The 21,534-nt window shown below is 40.2% G+C and overlaps 1 protein-coding gene across 2 annotated transcripts in view; it reads right to left on the reverse strand.

Annotated features, from left to right (window-relative positions):
* Positions 1–6,424: 6,424 nt before the first annotated feature.
* Positions 6,425–21,534, reverse strand: part of APTX (aprataxin) — a 30,774-nt gene continuing 15,664 nt past the window's right edge. For both annotated transcript variants that reach the window (XM_027859069.1, XM_027859068.1), the window contains exons 5-8: positions 19,776–19,835; positions 18,593–18,819; positions 15,599–15,702; positions 6,425–6,653 (exon numbers count right to left, since the gene is read on the reverse strand). In XM_027859069.1, coding sequence (XP_027714870.1) covers positions 6,499–6,653; positions 15,599–15,702; positions 18,593–18,819; positions 19,776–19,835 — 546 coding nt within the window. In that variant the 3' untranslated portion in view covers positions 6,425–6,498. The remainder of the gene's footprint in view (positions 6,654–15,598; positions 15,703–18,592; positions 18,820–19,775; positions 19,836–21,534) is intronic.

Raw genomic sequence — 21,534 nt, forward strand, 5'->3', positions numbered from 1 at the left:
TCACCCCAAACTACTTGGCCACTCCTAGATCCCTTCCACAGTCTTTCTGTATATAAGGTCCATCTTGTCTCCATTAAGATGCTCAGATTCTTATAATCTAACCATTGCTTACTCATGTTCAGACTTCTTAAGAGTCTGCCCAATATGATGTTCTAATAAACCTTGTTTTTGGCCGAAAGAAGGCTTGGGTCGAATTCTTTCGGGCAGGACCTGGGTGTCATGATTTTGGGGTCCTAGCACCCCTGAACCCCTAAACCGCATCAGATTGATTGTAAGCTCCCTGAGGGTAGGGACTGTCTTTTCTTGTTTGTATCCCTGGGGTTTAGCTCATTTTTGTTCAGTTGCGTCCAACTCTCTATGACTTTATTTGGAGTTTTATATACTGGAATGGTTTGCCATTTCCTTCTCCAGTTCATTTTGCAGATGAGGAAACTAAGGCAAACAGGATGAAGTGACTTGGCCAGTGTCACACAGCTAGTAAGTTTCTGAAGCCATATTTGAACTTACCAAGATGAGGCCTGAGAGCAGGGACTACTTGACCTTGTATCTACAATGCCTGGCAAATAGTATTCTAATTATTTGTTGAATCGAATTGCAATATTTGCCTCAAAGGCCAAAACTAGGAGCCATGGGTGACAGTTGCAAAGAATTATTTAGGTTTGATCTAAGAAAATTTTACTAACAATTACAGACATCCAAAAGTGGAATGGGCGAGGCTCCCCCTTATTGGAGGTCTTCAAACTACTTGGGCATGTTGTATTAGGAATTCCTGTTCAAGTTAGAATAGATAAACCTCTGAGAACCTTTCTCACTGAAATTCTGTGTATGGTATTTCAGTCCTCTAATGTTATTTCATGAAGCTTTCACTTTGTGTGGTGGTCCTTATCTTGTGGGTTCAACTTTAGTTATGCTCTTATCTGAGGGTCCTTTTTCTGGTTTTTGTAGTTTTTAGGTTGGAGGGGTTTGTAGAAAACAAGTATTCTACTGTTTTGTGGATCCACAAAATGCTTGCTTCTCTATCTTTGAAAACTATTTATGCAGCATAGGGATTAGATGCTCTTCAAATGTTTGATTATAAAGCCATCTGGTCCATTCTCAGCCTCCTCAATAGGTGGGATTACAGGGGCGTGCCCCCTGCCCTTGCCTTTACATCCTAATGGGCAAAATAACAAAGGGGAGTGATGGGTAGGGAGGAACACTTTGGTTCAGAAAGTTACAGGGAGGGTGAATGGAACCATTGGGAAACAGAATGACAGCTCCCATCCAAGAACAATGAAAGAGTTGGACTGATCATGGCTCATGATCATTTTTTTCCCCTTTCTTTTTAAATCTTTTTTTTTTTTTTACGTGAGGCAATTGGGGTTAAGTGACTTGCCCAGAGTCACTGGATTTGAACTCAGGTCCTCCTGACCCCTGGGCAGGTGCTCTATCCACTGCACCACCTAGCTACTCCTAAATCTTTTTAATAAAGAAAACTTCACGGGGCAGGAAGAAGGTATATTAAGAAATGAAGACAGAAAAAACAAAGGTTATCAACTTTTAAAAAATGTACGACAGCTGTGCCCATGTAAGATACATATGTCTAAATGTATAGATGCATAGCTCATGGGTAGCATGAATTGATATCTCTGAAATGTGGTCTGCCAGTCCCCAAGGGAGGCTGTGATTTCTACCTTGAGGGGACTAGAAGGAACATGCCTGGCTGCTGGCTCCTTCCCTCCCCTATCTCCAGGAGGGATATTGAACTCTCCCCACACCCTCCCACCCCCAACTATTGCTGGTCTATGGGTACAACAGGTTCAGAATAAAACCCACTTCCCTAGTCACTCTTTAAGTATGAAAGCTCTAAGTTGACATCCTTCACCCCTTCTCACCAAATGCTGGTTCCATAAAAGACCACTACAAATAGATGAATCACAAGTGAACCCATTTATCCAAGAAAACAGAAATCAGAGAAATTATCCAAATTAGAATATATTGAAAGATGCACATGTGATTAAGCTCTTTAGATGGGAGCAAGATAAGGCCTCAGCTCCAACCAAAAAAGAAGGCCTAATGTCACCCAAGGAGAAGTTTTCTCTGAGTTGTTAAGAGGCAAGCTAGAAATCAAGGACATGTTGGAGTTGGTTCCCCCAACTTGTCTGCAGCTTACAAAGTTGTTTTCCTCTCTCTCTCTGAATCTCTCCTGAACAATCTCTTAAGCCACAAGCTTCTCTCTCTCCCCCAAGCAGCTCTGGCACTACATCACCCCTCGTGCAGATATAGTCTTTTCACATATGTAGATGTATGCAAAATGCACCAGGTTGAAAATCTGATCACATTTAAAAGGAAGCTAACCTCTATTTCTTTAATAAAATTATATTTATATTCAAAACAAGGGTTTGGAAATCCAAGATGCTATTTTGAACTCAACAGAAACTAGTTCCTGTGCCTCTACTGCCCCTTAGTGGCCTTGTAGTTCAGGTAGGCAGGCACCTCAAACCACTATAGATTAACAGACCTTAAAGCACAGGGGAAATTCTCTGGCAGAAGTTCAACCAGCCCCTTGAGTGATAACTATAAGTCTAAGTCAAGGCCTTGATAGCTTTGCAATAGTGACCACAGACAGGGGCCACTTCAGGGATTGTCAATGGAGCAAGCATATTTTTATACAGGGACTGATTTCTTTTTAATAAAAATGTACTGTTTCATTACAACTCTGAATTGGTATTGGGGGGGAAGGAAGACCATTCAGGAAATTGGTGGCTACTGAAAAAAACTCCAAAGGCCCATAGTGTGATGACAGAGTATTAGGAGGACAGATTTGGAGGGGAGAAAATGAAGAGGAGAATAAAGTAGGAAGAATGCTACATTTTGAGTCTTGGGATCATTTAATACCTGTGTGTCCTCTTAAACTAAATCAAAGGATCTCCTCATAGCCTGTTATTTCATCTAGAAAATAAGGTTGGACAAGACATCCTTTCACGTCCCTTACACCTCTAAATCTCTGACCCTAGATCGCATATCCCAGATGTAGGTTTGTATGATTCCATAGTTGGACTGCACCAGTACAGAACAGCATTTCCCTTCTGGCCTGGGAAGGGAATATCCAGGGATTACTCACTGTGTTCCAGGGAATACCAAATCCCTCTGCCAAAATGTCACCTCCTATCCTTGCAGGCAGGGTTCATTTCCTGGCCACCACGCCTGTACAGGCTTCTGGGGACAGCTGTCTGTGGAGTCACCAGGACCCTTCAAAGAAAGCACACTTGGCTGGCAACATCTTTTTTGCTCTTGCCACGGTAAAGAGTCTGGCCAAGTGAACTGAGCAAGCAGATCTTTATTCTCCTCTCTGAGTCATGTGTACCCGAAACTCAGGGCTGGACTCAGTGAGGCTCACCAGGCTAACCAGAAACTGGCCTCTTCACATTCAAAAGTACTCCCCTCTGTATCTAGTATCAGATGGGTGTATATAAGTGCCATGAGCAGCTGGATCGCTAAAAGACCTTCTGGCAAGGGGGAAACAAGGCAAAGTGTCATAGATTTAGGGCTAGAAAGGACTAGCGAGATTTAGAGATAGAAAGGGCCAATGTCCTTGTTTTATAATCAAGGAAACTGAGGTCTCCAAGAGGTTAAGTTACTTGCCTAAAGATACAGAGGTATATAAGCAGAGTTGGAATTCGGACACAGACCTTAACTCCACATCAGCCTTTACAGTGTAACACACCACCTCTTCATTAGCCATTCCAAAGTCACACCTATGAGGCAGCCCCTATTCTTGAGTCAGGTGGTACAGTGGCTAGAGTGCCGGCCGTGGTGTTGAGAAGACCCAAGTTCAAATCCAGCCTTAGACACATGCTAGCCATATGACCCTGGGCAAGTTATTTAACCACTGCCTCAGTTTCCTCAATTGTAAAATGGGGATCATAATAGCATCTGTCTCCCAGGGTTGAGGATTAAATGAGATGTTTGTAAAGCACTCAGCACAGTGCTTAACACATAGTAGGTACTTAATAAATTCGATTGTTTCCTTCCTCAAGCCATTCAAGTGTATTAAAAATCTAAATCTGGGGACTAGCTCACAAAAACACTTGAACAGAGCTCTGCTGGCAATCCCTTCTCAGTTTTTCCAGGTATAGTTCTTTCTGTTTCCTGGAAGAAAGTATAGCAATCGGCAGGGCAAGTCCAACTACCTGTTTATTTTTGAATTCTTGACCAGAAAAAACAGTCGTCTCTGTGTCAAGGACAGTTAAGGGTTCTCCCGTATTAGGGAAAGGGCCGCTACCTCGTGATAATGCCAAAGGAAGGGTCAGAGGCTCACCTTACTTAGCTCTTCTAGCCGGTGTTAACTGGAGACTAGAATACTAGAATTGGGTCAGGAATGCCAAACTCAATTGTTAAGGGAAAGAAAGCAATATGGAAACAAGATCACGTTTCTAAACATGGAGATCAGAATCCAGGGGAATGACACATCAAATAAGGAGGTCAAGGACACAAGAAATGGTTAGGCCAAAGTCGGAGAGAGCATACAAGAATCAGTAATGCTGTCAACCGTGGCCGGAGGGGGCAGGGAAGCACGCAGTGGTGCTTGACCAAGTGGAAGAGGGTCAGAAGAGAAAAATCTGAGATAGTCTTTAGCTCCTCCCGGCACAATGGTGTCGCCTCTTCTATCCCTCCTCTCTGTCAAACACAAGTTTGTATTTTGTTAAAAAATATTTTTCTCCATGGTAGGATATGTAACCACCTTCCCTCACCAACGCTGAGCACATTCAAAGGGAAGGTGATACTGGAAAGAGTAATTAGAGCAGCAACTTGTGCAGCTGTGAAAGGCATCCTGGTTTAATGGGGATCTTTGCTGAAGAAACTTTTTCTTTTTAAAAAAAATCTTTATTGATATGTTATAGTACTGTATCATTTCATTTCCAGTGATGTTGTTCTTCCCTTCCCCACTCAACAGGCCATCACTTGTAACAAAAAAAATTTTTTAAAAGAAAGAAGTTGAGTAACAACTAGACATCAACCAAGTCTTAAAAGTATACACAATATGAGAGTTAACTTTGAACTAACTTTATCTTAGGGAGACCAGCTACTGATTTTTATTTAAGTTGCTGTATTAATGGAAAGTGAATTTCCCTAATTAGGTTTTTCTGAATACTCAATAGCAATTATATGATCAGGCTTAGTCACTGGCAAATATTGCTGAGATTTAAAAAAATCCAGCAGACTCAATTAAAAAAAACTGCAGCCCAAAATAGTTTTACATGTCTCTATCAAGAACTTCATTTTTTCGTTATTTTTAAAGGTGAGAAACTACAAAAATTAGTCTAGACTCTATGGGAGTTAATGCCGCCTCCATATTTTTATTTATCTAAGAAAAAAAGAAGTTATTTGGTTCTACACACATTCTTCTTGCAATGACTAACTTTCAGTGATTCAGAACTTCCCATGCTTCTGATCTGACCTTCTGGAAGTCTCAACTACTTATGTTCTAAGACTGTTAAAATTTACAAATCCATTTCCTCCAGATTACATTTAAATTTTCCTTAGAGTCTGAACAAACACTTTCCTAAAGCAGACCAACATAAATTGCTTCAAAAGGCCCTTAATAATGAACATCTTAATAAATAATATCTGTTATTAATATAGTCAATAATTAGTGATCTAACAAACATCTGCAATATGTATTTGTGGAGTCACCCGAAGCTTGGAAGCATTAATTGCCTTGTCAATGGTGCCAAAGATTCAATGTGAGATGTGGACCTAGCTCTTCCCATCTCCAAGAGTAGCACTTGAGTCTCCTGAATCATTAATAGAGAAAACATATAATACAGCCCTAACTTGAAAAGTCGATATCAGTGGTTTGTTAGAATGTGATATTAAAGAAGCCAAGGTTGTAGGTCACTTGGCTTTACTTTGCTCCTGAGGAAGTACAACGTAGCAGAAATAACACCAGACCTGAAGTTTCTGCTCTGTCAATACTTGACTGTATTGATTATGGGCAAGTAATTTTACTATCCTTACTACTAGAAAAACAATTTTTAAAATGTATGTCTAAATGACTTGGAGTATCATATTCACATACAACAGATGACCCATTATTTGTTGTTGTTGTTCAGTCATATCCAATTCTTTGTGACCCCATGGACAAAGACTGTGGGGTTTTCTTGGTAAAGATCCTGGATCAGTTTGCCATTTCCTTCTCCAGTGTGTCCTCATTTTACAGATGAGGAACTAAAGCAAATGGGGGTTAAATGACTTTCTCAAGATCACACAGCTAATAAGTACTTGAGGCCAGATCTGGACTCAGATCTTCCGGACTCCAGGCCTAGTGCTCTATCTACTGCAACACCTAGCTGATCTCAATCCATTATTGGCATATGTAAATTCTTAACCTGGAAATGTGACTAAACATCCACTTTCATGGTGGGAAGAATAAGGCATGGCATTTTAAAAAATGATTCATTTTAATTAAACAAGTACTAGTTCTTCTATTTCTTAAAAGTGATAAGTTTAACAAAATCACTTTGGTCCATGTTTCCTGAGATGATCTTTCAACTGGGGGATGGTGGGCTGCTGCTCCTTGCATATATGACAACGCAGTGGTAGCTTCAAAAGGTCAGATGTTCCTTCTGGAACAGTCACTTTTCCATCTTTCTGGATCATTTTTATTACATCTGTAGAGGGAAAAAAGAGAGATTTAGACTACTCTCAATAGGATAAACAGAAGAGGTTCAGGTAACTGAACTAAGTAACTTCTAAGTATAGTGTCATTTTTTTGGAATCTACTCAGTGGATACTAGATTTCACATAAGAAAAAAATAAACCTGGCTTGCTTCTACACTTTCATGTCTTCTACTGCAGGAGATGAAATTTCATTATGATATATTATGTTACTGTACATTAAAATACCCTACACAGAACATACATCTTTGACCAAACAGGAGAGAGACAAAATTACAGATGTTGAAATAATTTTGATTACATGAAACAAAAGCTTCTGAACAAACAAAATTAATGCATCTACAATAAGAATGGAAACAGCCATATGAGAAAAATAATTATCAGCCCATCTATCTATGTATCTATCTAAAAGCCATTCCCCAATGGCTTTCCATAAAGGTTTCAAAAGATATGAACAGTTTTCAAAAGAAAAAGTGCAAGCGACTAAGAAATTGAAAAAAATCTTAAAAATCACTAATAATAAAAGATAGGCAACAAAACAACCCTGAGGTTTTACTTCATACCCTGACAACTGGCAAACATGACAAAAGTCAGAAATAATCAATGTTGGAGGGAATATGAAAAGACACACCTCACTTCAGTGCTGATGGAGCTGTGAATCATTACAACCATTTTGGAAGGCAATTTGGAATTACGAAAATTAATTCCCTTTGACCCAGAAAGGCTATTACTAGATTTATACCCCAAGGAGGTCACTGATAAGAACAAAGTCCTCATTGACACCAAAATATTTATAGCAGCACTTTTCGTGGTAGCAAAGAATTAGTAATGAAGTAGATATCCACTGACTGAGGAATAGCTAAACAAATTATGGTACATAAACGTAATGGAATATTACTGAGCTGTAAAAAAAAATGAATATGATGAATAAAGAGAGGCATGGAAAGTCTTACATGAACTGATGCAAAGTGAAGTAAGCAGAGACAAGAAAACAAAATGGGAGAAGATGTGGGAAAATTGGAACACTAATGCATTATTGGTGGAGTTGTGAACTGATCTAGCCATTTTGGAGAGCAATCTGGAACTATGCCCAAAGGGCTACAAAATTGTGCATACTCTTTGATCCAGTAACACCACTTCTAAGTTTGCATCCCAAAGAGATCATAAAAACATGAAATGGACCCACATGTACAAAAATATTTATAGCAGCTCCTTTTGTGGTAGCAAAGAATTGGAAATTGAGGGGATGCCCATCAACTGGGGAATGGCTGAACAAGTGGTGGTATATGAATGTAATGGAATACTATTGTGCTATAAAAGAAATGATGAGCAGGCAGACTTTAGAAAAACCTGGAAAGACTTATATGAACTGATGCTGAGTGAAATGAGCAGAACCAGGAGAACATTGTACACAGTAATAGCTACACTGTGTGATGACTGACTTTGATAGATTTGGCTCTTCTCAGCAATGCAAAGATCTAAGACAACTTCAAAAGACTCATGATGGAAAATGCTATCCACATTCAGAAAAAGAACCATGGAGTCTGAATGCAGATGGAAGCATACTATTTGCTCTCTTTATCTTTTGTTGTTTTATTTCTTCTTTCTCAGGGTTCCTCCTATTAATTCTAATTCTATACGTCATGACTAATGTGAAAATATGCTTAATATGAATGTATAAGTAGAACTTATATTAGATTGCACACCATCTTGGGGAGGGGGGAAGAAAAAGAAGGGGAGAAAATGTAAAACTCAAAACCTTATGGAAGTGAATGCTGAAAACTAAAAATAAAAATTAGGCTTAGATTCTTATAATCTAGCCAATAGCTTACTAATGTTCAGACTCCTTAAGGGTCTGCCCAATATGATGGATGTTCTAATTAACCTTGTCTTTGGCTGAAAGAAGGCTTGGTTCGAATTCTTTCGGGCAGGATCCGCATGATGTGATTTTGGGGTCCCAGGACCCCTAAACCGCATCATTTTGGTGACCCGTACGGGGAAACTGCCTAACCCCAAGTTCTTCTCCAGCCATGACTGGAAGGTATGTAAGCCTCCTCTCCCTCCCTTTCTTGCTCTGCAGTTGGGGTTGCTCTCTAAGCACCAAGGCTCAGAGGTGCTTTTCAGACAGACAGTTACGAGGCTGTCTTGCACTCGGCCTGACACTCTCAGGTTCTTGGTCCACTGGGTCAGTTTGAGGCCATGAACCTGGGTACACTTTCTGCAGCACAGAGGACAAGGACGGACGCCCTACCCGGAAGTATATGCCCAATTCCATCAGTTTTCTTGGTGCTAGAGGATTGGGGAAAAACTGTAGCTGCTTTTTGGTTCCCTGAGGCTTGCTTACTCCCTTCCTTCTGCACCTCTGAATCCCCCTTCAAGGAGGTTACAGGGAAAGTTAGAACAGCTAAAAGTATCTTGGCAGATTCTGGAAGTTTTGTGCTTGATCATTAAGGAATTTTGAAACTACTCCTTACAACCCTGGTCACTCCTTTCTCTCACTCCCTTCCCTTGAGTCAAGAGGGTATCTGTTAATCCTACTCATAGGAGAAGAGAGTTTCACCCTTTACCCCGCACTTTTGATTTCACCCTCCCCCACCTAGTGTGCCCCTCCCCCCAAGGCAATGGCCTAGGCCTCTAGGGCAACCTTTGCCTGGAAGCATCACCCAGGTTCAGCACATCCTGCTCAAGGTAAAGAAACTGGCCTCTGAACTTGGGTAAGCATGCTCTTTTAAATTTGTAGTTTTAACTGTTAATGATGAGATGCTGATTCTCTGTGTAAAGTAATTTGGAAGTGCATTTAACAAAACTGAAGTCATCTGATTGGTAATGGGTTTGTTTCAAGTTTCAAATTGGTGAACTTTCTGTATCAGTTATGTCAAGCAACTTTTCATAATTTGGTTACCACTAAAATAATTTAGCTATTGTTGGTTATTGTTTTAACGTGTAAACTAGCCAAAAAGTTTGTTTGGGTTATGTATGGCTTGCTGAGAATTTGCAAGTGTATAGGAATTTCTAATGATTGGCTTTTCACACCGGACAAATTTAAGTTTGAGATGTAAATCCTGGACAAGTTTTTCCTAAGCTCTGATTAGTAAAACTTGCTGTTTGAGGTAAAAGCTCATAGGATTTTATTTTGAGTTGTCTGATGGGTCATAATCCATCGATAATCAATAATCCTCCATCTGAGAGAAATGCCACAAGCTACTCAGAGAAGGTGATACTGGTGGGAAGTCAGCATCAGGAAAAGCTGAGAGGACAATTTTAGCTTCAGTCTAAGATGGGATCCTCCTGGCTCAGTTTCCCCATTATGTTCCTTTGAAAGAGAATGTTACCCACCTGGCTATTCCTGAGTCTGGCTATGAGGTGGGTTTGATATTGCATGGTTGGAAAATTGAATTATCTGAATCCAAACAGAGCTAAGGATGTTTTTTCCTCTCAAAGTTGGGCCCTAAATCTAGCCCCCGCTTTATATATGGGCCCTGCAGTCTTTTCTGTCAGATTTGTGTCTTCCAGACTACAGGCCATTCACCTACAGTTGGTAACAGCGAGTACCAGCCAATGTCCCCCCATCGTTCCCTGGATGCAGCCTGTGCTCGGTTCCAGTCAACCTCTCTTTGGGACCCCCTTGAGGCAGGGACAGCTCTACGCCCCTTGCCAGCAGGAAGCAGTTTCAGAAGCTGAGACCATTGCCTTTTACCCCAAAAGAATTTGGGTCCCATTTCTTTGAGGGGGGAATGATGGGGTATGGGCCCAAAGTGAGGCCTTTGTCCCAATTTGGGCTCCATTTGTCTATGGGCCCTAGAAAACCTTTGGACTGTCCTTGAATTCTCCCACTTAATCAAGGAGACCTCTGGCATTCCCCTGAGGCCATGATTCCAGGTAGTTTTGGCTACACCCAATCCCCCAATCCCCCAATTCTGTTATCCTAGACCTAGTCTGGCCCTCCATTGTCTTGCCTCCCTATGGCCCCAGGCCACATCCCACCCTTGGTCTCACCTAGGCTCCATTTCCCCAGAATTCTATTACCTCATTGACTACTTGGCCACTCCTAGATATTACCTCATAGACTACTTGACCACTCCTGGATCCCTCCCACAGTCTTTCTGTATATAAGGTCTATCTTGTCTCCATTAAGATGCTTAGATTCTTATAATCTAGCCACTGCTTAGATTCTTACAATCTAGCCAATAGCTTACTAATGTTCAGACTCCTGAGAAGTCTGCCCAATTCAATGGATGTTCTAATAAACCTTGTCTTTGGCTGTAAAAAAATTAAAAAACAACACAAAACATAATCATTGCCACCTTAACCTGTCAGGTGTTGTCCTGACTTTGGCAGAAAAGAGTCCTACCTCATCTCTATCTCCTCTCTGGCCAGTGGTATGGACTCCTCTAGTCAGTAACTCTAACTCTTATAGTATGATTAAAGTATCCTAGACAACTCTACAAAACCCTAGACTTGAAATCTGCCATCCCAGTCTATTTTTTTCTTTACATGCAAAGAAGGAGAAAGGTTTTTTTGTTTTTTGTTTGCTAGCCAAAATACAATACCAAAGCTACTGGGCCACAAATATGGATGCCAAAGGCAAGAATGAGGACTAGGAAAATAGAGAACAATTAACCTTAGCTTACCTTTTGCTTTGACTCAAATTTATTTGTGTGCTAAACCAGAAAGTGTGTTGGAAATATCTAACTCTATATTAGATAATGCTCTGTAACAGAGTGCTACCATCTCTTTCAGACATGGGAGTTAAAAGGAAAACTTAATCTTAACCTGACAGCACGCAAAAGGGTTTTTGTTAGCTAGATGCAATGGCTATGGCTGTAGAATTATCAGTCTACCCTTACTGAGAGCCGGGGTGGAGAACCTGCAGCCTCAAGGCTACATGTGGCCCTCTAGGTCCTCAAGTGCAGCCCTTTCACTGAATCCAAACTTCACAGAACAAATCCCCTTAATAAAAGGACTTGTTCTATAAAACTTGGATTCAATCAAAAGGCTACACCCAAGCTGCTAGCCACTATTCTCCAGCAGACTGGAGCCAAGATGGATAGCAAGTAACTGAGCCCAGAAGTTGGTAGCGGGAAACAATGCCCAAAAGTGACTACACGCAGCAAAGACTACCACACCCAGTAGCAATCACAAGACCAGCTAAGTGGTACCCAGCTAAAACTACATGATCAGTAATCATCATAAAGCCAGCAGAGATAAGCAGAAAAACAAAGAGATCACACCCAGAGAGGAATAGAACCAGGAAAAGCGGTGAAATGACATCACCGTAAGAAAGATGCTAGAGGGTAGAAGTGTGAATTACCCAACCACTCATCTGCCCTGGCCATGCTCCCTACATATGTGCCTCTAAAGAATGATTTTGGGGCAGCTAGGTGGTGCAGTGGACACTTCCTAGCTGTGTGACCTCGGGCAAGTCACTTAACCCCAACTGCCTAAAAATTAAAAATAAAATAAAATGAAAAAAAATAAAGAATGATTTCTTTGCATACCAGATGGTGTATGTTCTGTGCAAGATTATACCCTATTTTATAAGTAAAGAATGTTCCATTGCAACTTTTCTTACTATGGGTTTTTCCCCCCCATTGAATGCCTTTGCTTTGAACTAATTGTTGCCTCTATCTGACAAGAAAAGGAAACCATCAGTAGAAGCTCTTGAGCTCTGGTTTTAAGTGGATGTAGATATATAATTGATATACTGCTTGCCTTCTCAACTGTTGTTGGAAGTGCTGGAGGGAGGGAAAGAATTCGGAACTCAAAATTTTTTAAAAGTGTTAAAAATAAATAAAATTTAAAGACAAATAAATAAAATTAAATTTTAAAATAGGAAAAAAAAAGAAAACAATATGTACAATGACAACAATATAAAGGGAAAGAACCACCACAAAACAATGAAAAGTGAATGTTGCAAAATTACAAAGAACAAGTTTGACCCTGCAGGAGAAATATAAGAAAATTCCTGTCCCATCACTTTATAGAGTTGGAAGGTCCATGGGTATGGAACATTGCATGTTTTCAGACTTTGATGTATTGATTGGTTTTGCTGATTTTTATCTTTTCTTTTTTAAAAAATATTGTTATATGGAATGGCTCTCTGGGAGGGAAGAGAGAAAAGGATATTGGAAGATGTCGTAGTGATGCAAAATACAAAAAGATATCAGTTAAAAACTTTTTTAATGTCCTAAGAATTGGGCAAAAGACAGTTCCTAATTGCAACCTTTTCAATGCAAAGCTTGTAGTAAGGGACAAGGTAGTCAACTCAAGTCAGCAAGCAATTATTAAGTGCTTCCTATGTGCCAGGAATTATACTGAGTGCTGAGGATACAGAGTAAAGCAAGAAGTGTCCCTGACTTCAATGAGCTACAATCAGATGGGGGAGATAACGCGTAAATGACTATGTACAAAAATTATATGATAAATTCTAAGTAATCTCAGTGGGAAAAGTTTCTTACAGAAGGTGAGATTTTAGTCTAGAACGAGGGAAGGGAGGGAGAGCATCCCAGTATGGGAGATAGCCAGTGAAAATGCCCTGAGGTGGGGGATGGAAAGGCCCACATCACTGGGTCACAGAGTAACACGTAAGAAGACTGCAAAGGTAGGAAGAGGTCAAGTTTGGAGGGTTATAAAAGCCAGAGGATTTTATATGTGATACTGGAAGTGATAAGGAGCCAATGGAGTTTATTGAAGAGAGGGGTGACGTGGTCAAACTTGTACCTTAGGAAGATCACTTTGATTGCTAAGTGGAGAAGAGACTGGAGTGGGAAGAGATTCATGGCAGGGAGACCCCACCTGCAGACTCAGTTTAGGCTGAGGCGATGAGAGCTTGTACCATGGTTAGCAGCAGGGTCAGAGGAGAGAGGGAGGCAAATACCTGAGATATTACAAAGGTAGAATCAACAGGATTTAAAAACAGAATGGCTATGGGGGAGGGAGAGTGCAGAGTCATGGAGTCACATGGCAGCTAGGCGGTACAGTGGACAGAGCACTGAGCAGGAGTCAGGACGACTTGAGTTCAAATCTATCTCAGATACTTACCAGCTGTGTGACCCTGGGCAAATTATTTAAAAGCTGTTTTCTGGACTGTAAAATGGGAATAACAATAGTATCTAATTCCCAGGGTTGTTGTGAGGACCAAAAGAGAAAATATCTGTAAAGCGCTTAGCATAGTCCCTGGCACACAGTAGGTGCTTAACAAATGCTCGTTCCCTTCCTTTCCCCTGGGAGGAACGTGGTGTCCTCAAGAGTAATAGGGAAGTTAGGAAGAGGGGAGGATTTAGTGGGAAAGATAATGAGTTCAATTTTGGACATGTTGAGTTTAAATTGTCTAGGAGATATCCAGCACAAAATGTCCAATAAATTGTGTGTGTGTGTGTGTGTGTGTATTTCTGAGAATCATCTACATGGAGATGATAATCGAACCTACGGAAGCCAATGAGATCACCATGTAAAAGAGTAGAGGAAGAAAACCAAGACAGAGCCCTGGTAAATACCCACAGTGGAGGGTGTGACCTGGATACAGATCCAGCAAAGGAGACTTAGGAATGGTCAGAGAGGTAGGAGGAAAACCAGGAGAAAGCAGTGTCATAAGAACTTAGAGAGAAAAGAGTTTCAGGAAGAAGAGGTTGACTAGCAGTGTCAAAGACTGCAAAGAGGTCAGGAGGGGAAGAATGAGAAGAGGTCACTAGATTTGGCAATTAAAAGAACATCAGTAACTTTGAAGAGAGTAGTTTTAGTGCAATGATGAGGCTGAAAGCCAGACTACAGAGTTAAGAAGACAGTGAGAGAAAAGAGAGAGGAAAGAGAGTGAACGTATGAATTGTAAGCAGCCTTCTCACTGAGTTTAGCCACAAAAAAAGAAAAGAAATATGGGACAATAGTTATTGGTGATGGAAATATTAAGTGAGGGTTTTTTGAGGATAAGGGAGACATAGGCATGTTTATAGGCAGTAGAGGGGGAGAAATTGTGGGGCTAATAAGAGGTGGAAATCTGTTGGAAAAAGTGACCGGGATCATTTATCCACGTAAATGGGTTTGACCTGGCAATGAGAAGGGGCACATCGCTACTTGGGAGAGGGGAGAAGGAGGAGATAGTGGGGGAAGGCATCTGAGTCATATAAGACGATGATGGGAGAAGGCTGACCTCTGGGCAAATGATCTCAAGAGCAGAGGACAATATATAATAATAATTTCTTCCACCCTCACTGAAGCAAGGCTTAAATTCTAAACAAGAAGAAAAATGAAGTACCAAAAAGTCTTCCTTTCAGATTGGAAGGATAAGAAAAAAGAAGGAACAGTCTGAAAAGGGATTGAGCTTTCCTGAACTGGCTCTGCTCTAGAGTTCATGTGACTAACGATCTTTCTACTCTAACCATAAATGTTATTTCCCTTCTGGTACACTATTCAAACTACAGCCAATTTTTGATTATCCATCCTAGTGACAGAGAAAATATCTAAGAAAAGCAAAACAACAGTAAATCCACAGACATTTATATGCAACCACAGATCAAGTTAACCTCAGAAACTTATGAATACCTCTTCCCTGCTAGCAGTATTACCTCCAAAAGGATCTAGCTAACAATGTGACAGAAGAGAGAGACGACCACTGACAGGCTGCAGAAAATCTGCTGAGTGAGTATCGGTTACCTCTTTCCAAACAAAATGTAACAGCTACTCCACACCTGCCAGATCTGTGTAATGAAAGAAGTCCACCTCCCAGCAGATGGTTCATTTCTTTCAAACATTCAAAAAATTCAAGACCAACCCAAATATCTGGACAGTCCGTGGGGGTTGTTATGATAGTTTATCCAGAGAAATCAGAAGATGTTCTTAGTAGGGGGAGATCTATATTATGACTTAATTCAGGGATATAATAAAATAGGAAAATCAAACAAATGTTTTTAAAAAAAAAAAAAAAGAAAGAAAAGTTGTTTACCTTGTGACTCAATGAAGTAGTCTGTATTGAAAGAATTCCAGTGTTTTTTATTCTTGAGGCAAGGAGAATCAAAATCCTGACTGATAACATGAAGATGCACGTGGCTACATGGGGGAAAGGGTGAAAAAATGATGAAGAAAAAGTTGTTTTAAGTGCAGTTTTAAGAAGTTTAAAATGACGACTATGTTTGGAAAACACTTTGCATATGTTATCTCATTTAATTTTCACAACAACCCTGTGAAGTGGGTGCTGTTATTATTATCCACATTTTCTAGATGAAGAAGCTATGGCTGAGAAAAGTGATTTGTTCAGCATCACACAGCTTGTGTTTGAGGAAGGACTCAAACTTCAAATCTTCCTGATTCCAAATCCAATCCTCTACCTACTATACCACCTAACTTCCTCATTATTTTCTAGTACTTCAATGGTTTCTTTAAAATCAGCATGAATACTATTGTGCTATAAAAAACTGATGAATATGAAGAATTCAGAGACACTTAGGAAGATTTTTTTGTGTGTGTGTGAGGCAATTGGGGTTTAGTGACTTGCCCAGGGTCACACAGCTAGTGTCAAGTGTCTGGTCTGAGGCTGCATTTGAACTCAGGTCCTCCTGAGTTCAAGGTCGGTGCTTTATCCACTGCGCCACCTAGCTGCCCCAGGAAGACATTTATGAACTGATGTTGAAAGAAATAAGCAGAATCAAAATAACGTATACTATTCTAACCACAATAATATAAAGGAAAACTGAAAAAATTCAGAACTCTGATCAGTGTAATGACCATAATTTCAGAAGAGATATGTAATGACCATAATTTCAGAAGAGAGATCAGTCAACAACCACCTATTAAGCACACACTAATTGACCGGCACTATGCTAAGCTGTGGAGACAAAGAAAAACAAAAATTAGTCACTAATCTCAAGAAGCTTCCATTCCAATGGGAAAGGCAACATGTAAACAGCTATATACCTGGCAGACACAAAGCAATCTAAGAGGAAAAGCTCCTCTGGGCAGCTGAGGGGATTGAGAAAGAGCTCCTGCGGAAGTTGGAATTAAATTGTGAAAGAAGTCACAGAAAATAAGAGGCAGAGATGAGAGAGCAGAGTGCTCCAGGAGCAGAAGACGCTTAGTGTATTTCTAGGCAAGGTGGAAATGGGAAAGGTCCTAGATACAGGGGTGGGGAACCTGCAGCCTCGAGACCACAAGTGGCCTTGTAGGTCCTCAGGTGCAGCCCTTTGACTGAATCCAAACTTCACAGAACAAATCCCCTCAGTCAGAAGGCTGAGTCCAAGTTCTGCAGAACAAATCCTTTTCTGAAGGGGATTTGCTCTGTAAAGTGTGGATTCAGTCAAAGGGCTGCACTTGAGGACCCTCAGGGCCACATGCGGCCTCGAGGCCGCAGGTTCTTCACCCCGTCAGACCTGGAGGGACTCAGCTCTCCTTCAAATACTCCAATGAAGTTGTAAAGATGAACCAGAAGGAATAATGATGAAAAAACCCAAAGAGAAGCAGCAATGATTCCCTCTGGTCCAAAACTGCCCAAGAAGACTGCCAAGAACTCCCAGGTGTTGTGAGTGGAGAGGCCAGGGAACAGAAAGCCAGCTCGGGAAGAGAGGGAGGGGCCCTGGCCTGTCAAAGCAGCAGGAGACAAAGCTTACTCCCTGCACAGGGACTCCGCTTCTTATTCCCGAGCCATATTTGACAACGTTTTCCTGCCATCCACCCCCATCCCATCTTGGCATTGAAGTCACTGTGTAGCCAAGTATATGCTCACATACTTTAGTAGGTCTTACTGAGTTCTGTGTAGACTCTCATCCTCTGCAACAGATGATGGTACATAAAATAAAGTATTTTCTTTTTCTTTCTTTTTTTTTGGGCGGTGGGGATGTGGGGTGAGGCAATTGGGGTTAAGTGACTTGCCCAGGGTCACACAGCTAGTAAGTGTCAAGTGTTTGGTCTGAGGCTGGATTTGAACTCAGTTCCTCCTGACTCCAGAGTCAGTGCTCTATCCACTGCGTCACCTAGCTGCCCCCTACAAGTATTTTCATTCGGATGTTTATGATAAGTATGGCAATGTGAGATGACCAAACATCCCATGGAATGTGGATTATTGTCTCTGGATACCCAACAAAACCAACTCTGTCAAATCCTTTATTTGCCTCTCTGAGGAGAGGTTAGGGGTTCCCCTTCCAACTTCCAGTTTTGCCTTTGGTGAAAGCATCCAGACTGACAAAATTCGCTCACCATCATGGTGCCTCCTCTATTGCCTCTGCTTGCAGGGTTCGAGGGCAGAGGATCAAACTCCTCCCAAAGTCTTCCTTTATAAAGAGCAGAAACTGAACTTCCAGCTGACTCTGCTTTGCACCTGCATATCTGCCCTGCTTCAACTTCATGGAATAAGATGCCCTTGTGCTGAGTACTGCCTGCTGTCTCCTCCCACCTTTGAAGCCTTCCTTTTCGTGCTGTCTTCCCCCCATCAGATTGCAAGCTCCTGGAGGGCAGGGTCTGTCTTTTTCTTATGTGTATCCCCAGCACTTAGCACAGTGCCTGGCACATAGCAGGTGCTTAATAAATGTTTACTGAATTGAATTCAATTTTTCTGGAATATGTTCACTCACTGGTCACTGGTTAAGGATCTCACATTGAGAGTACCCATAGCTGAGTTAAAGTTTATAAATGGTCTACGAATAGAGAAATTCTTCACGCCCTGTGACTCCTCTGCTGCAATTCTACTCCTCTCATTGTAGAATCAGAAAGGGCTGCACAGGGAGTGTCCCATTTTGCATATTTCTGTTTTACGGGTTGCCATGACCAAATAATTCATCACCAAATGGCCAGAATATTAGTGATGGGGCTCTCTCTCTACTTAGTGGGGCTAATTCTCAAAAAGCTGACACTAAATACGCCTAAACTGTAGCCAGGGATCAGAAACTCATCCTGATGGTACAATATTCAGTTGAACTAAATGGTACCCAGCACTATAGGAAAGTCTTACCTCATGCTAGGAACAGCGTGATAACCCAGCCGAAACTGCAGGTGCTTAGAATCCACACACTCTTCAATCATCTTTTCTCCTATGGCATGCATATGTTTGAGAAGCTCTTCATGTTGCTGGTTTAGATTCTTCAAGGTGGAAAGGGAGATCCATGGTAACACAAGCCAGTGGTGTCGAGCTTTGGGATATTTGTCATTAATCACAACCACCTGGTCATCTTTGTAAACCTAGTGAAGAGAAGAGAATACAAAGAATACAAAAACATAACACAAAGAAACACGATTTCTCATTTACTAGTGGATTCTGCCTGGAGCCAATCGACATGTTACCTCTCCATGTTAGCCTCTCACATACGACTCCAGTCCCCTCTAAGACCCTGGGTGGGGTGGACTCAAGATCACTAAAAAGTAGCTTTCTAAGGAGAGGGACTTTCTGTTTGTGTGCGCGGGTGTCGGGGCGCGAGCGCGCGCACGCGCACACACACACGCCAGAGTCAAAAAGTTTTTCACTATAGGAATGCAATTTAAAATGAATCTGTCCTTTCCATTTACAATAATCTAGTCGTTATGTATACAATATAAATTGAAATAATACAAAATGAAACAACATTCTGTGATAACAATGAACAAGGTGGGCCCTAGAGAAGAGTTGCAAGGGAAACGTGTTTATTAGCTTTGAAGAACTGTTTTCCCTCTTTTGAAAAAATCTTTGCTACAAGAGATAGGTGTCTAAGCAGAGGAGGAATGTATTCTGAAATGAATGTGATATAAAAACAAAAAGCATTAATAAAAATAAGATAAAATTTTCTAAATTAAAACAAATCTGGAAGCCCTTTATAAAAAATGTTTTGTTATTATTCACACGGAAGACAACCAACATAAAAAATTCCATTAATAGTCAAAATGCAATGACTGGCTCTTTAAACATGCATCATGATATATTAACATACAACTTTCTTAATAGGGTTCTTAAGGTATGTGATGTGTGTGCACGCTCATGCGCGTGCGCATACACACACACACAAAATACGCCAAGGGAACAGCTTTTCCTCTAAGAAGTTCTACAGACCTGGAAAACTCACTTTTCTCACCACTCTATTCCACTGGTAGTATAGATATGGCCTTGAGAGTTGGTTATTTCTGAAAAGAATTAAAAATATTTCAAATATAGTGCTTCATCTTACCTGCATTTTGGGGTCATGCATAGAAATCTTCAAACCTTGACTCCAATGTCCAAAAGATGTCTATGGTATAAAAGAGGACTATGTTCACATTAGATCATAATAACAGGGTTTACAAAGACCTTTCCTTCCTCACAACAACACAAGTTTGTCTGTTAGCAAATTTCTAGTAAACACTGGATTTCTAGTCTGTTCTACCAGTAAGCATTCTTCTGTCACAAAAGCTTCTCATTTATGTTCATAAAAAGGTAAAAATTAGCAATCACAAATATTATTTTCTTTCTCGTTAAATTCCCACATTTAAACAACATATCAGATTGCGTGCCATTGTGGGGAGAGAGGGGAAGAAAAATTTAAAACTCAAAAGCTTATGGAAGTGATTGTTGATAAATCAAAATAAATTAATTTAAAAAAAAGAAGAACCTGTTGAATCTAAACAAAATTTATTAACACATTTTAAACTAATCTTAATAGTATATAATACCTTATGAAAAAAAAATCTGAAATTCTATGTAAAATGGAAACTTCAATTATGCCATTATCCTGTTTTTAAACCTGACCATTTCAAAGGATATGAAAAATTTCAAAAGAAAAGCAAACCACCCTCCAATAGACTGTTCAAAATCCCTGATAATCGGATAAATGCAAATTTAAAAAAATTCTGAGAGATCACCTCATACCCATCAAATGTCTAAAGACTGGTAAAAGATGTAAAAATCCAATGGTGAAAGGACTATGGGGAACTAGACCTGCTAATTCATTATTGCTCAACTGTAACTTGAACCAACTGCTCTGAAAAACAATTTGGAATTATGAAAGAAAAGTTTCTAAATCAATCATACCCTCTGACCCAAGCAATGCTACTGGGTTTATATCCCAAGATGGTAACTGACAACAAGAAAAGAACTGTGATAAAAATATTCATGGCAACACTATTTGTAATGGCAAAACTCTGTAAACAAACTACATGATCTACTAATGCATTTGTGGTAGAGCTGTGAATTGGGCCAACTATGCTGAAAATCAACTTGTAATCACGCTAAGTGACTAAAATGAAGTATCATGGGTATGGACATGGTATATAATGTCAGGTGTTCTTTTTTCTAGGTGCTGGTTACTTTTTCTTCTTTTTTTAAGAAATGGCTCTTTGGGAGGGAAAAGGGAGAGATACACTGAGAAATATAAGCTATACAAAAATAAGTACTCTCAATAAACACTATTTTAATTTTTATTTAATAAAAATTATTTTAAAGAATTTTTTTAAAACTGTGAACTCATGAAATTGAAAAGCTTCTTCACAGACAACATTGATGCTTCTAGGAAAAGAAAGTGGTCAAATGGGGAAAAAATCTTTGTATCAAATATCTTGGCTAAAAGTTTGGTATCTAATATATAAATGATTAATATATATGGCTAATAGCCATTCCCCAATAGATAAACAGTCAAAGGATATGAATAAGTAGTTCTCAAAAGAAGAATTGCAAAATATTCCACAACATGGAAGAAGGCTCCAAATCACTAATAATAAAAGAAATAAAATCAAAACAACCCTGAGGTTTCACCTCACACCCTGCAAATGGGCAAAATGACAAAAAATAACAACAGTCAATGCTGGAGGGGTTGTGGAAAGATAGGCACACTAATACATGCTGGTGGAGTTGTTAAGTTAATGGTACGACCATTTTGAAAAGCAATTTGGAATTATGCAAATAAAGTGATTCCATACACTTTGAACCAGAGATTCCATTAATGGTCTTAAGTC

This window comes from Vombatus ursinus, unplaced genomic scaffold, assembly GCF_900497805.2.
Source record: "Vombatus ursinus unplaced genomic scaffold, bare-nosed wombat genome assembly UNPS02014158.1, whole genome shotgun sequence".
In the NCBI taxonomy this organism is placed as follows: domain Eukaryota; kingdom Metazoa; phylum Chordata; class Mammalia; order Diprotodontia; family Vombatidae; genus Vombatus; species Vombatus ursinus.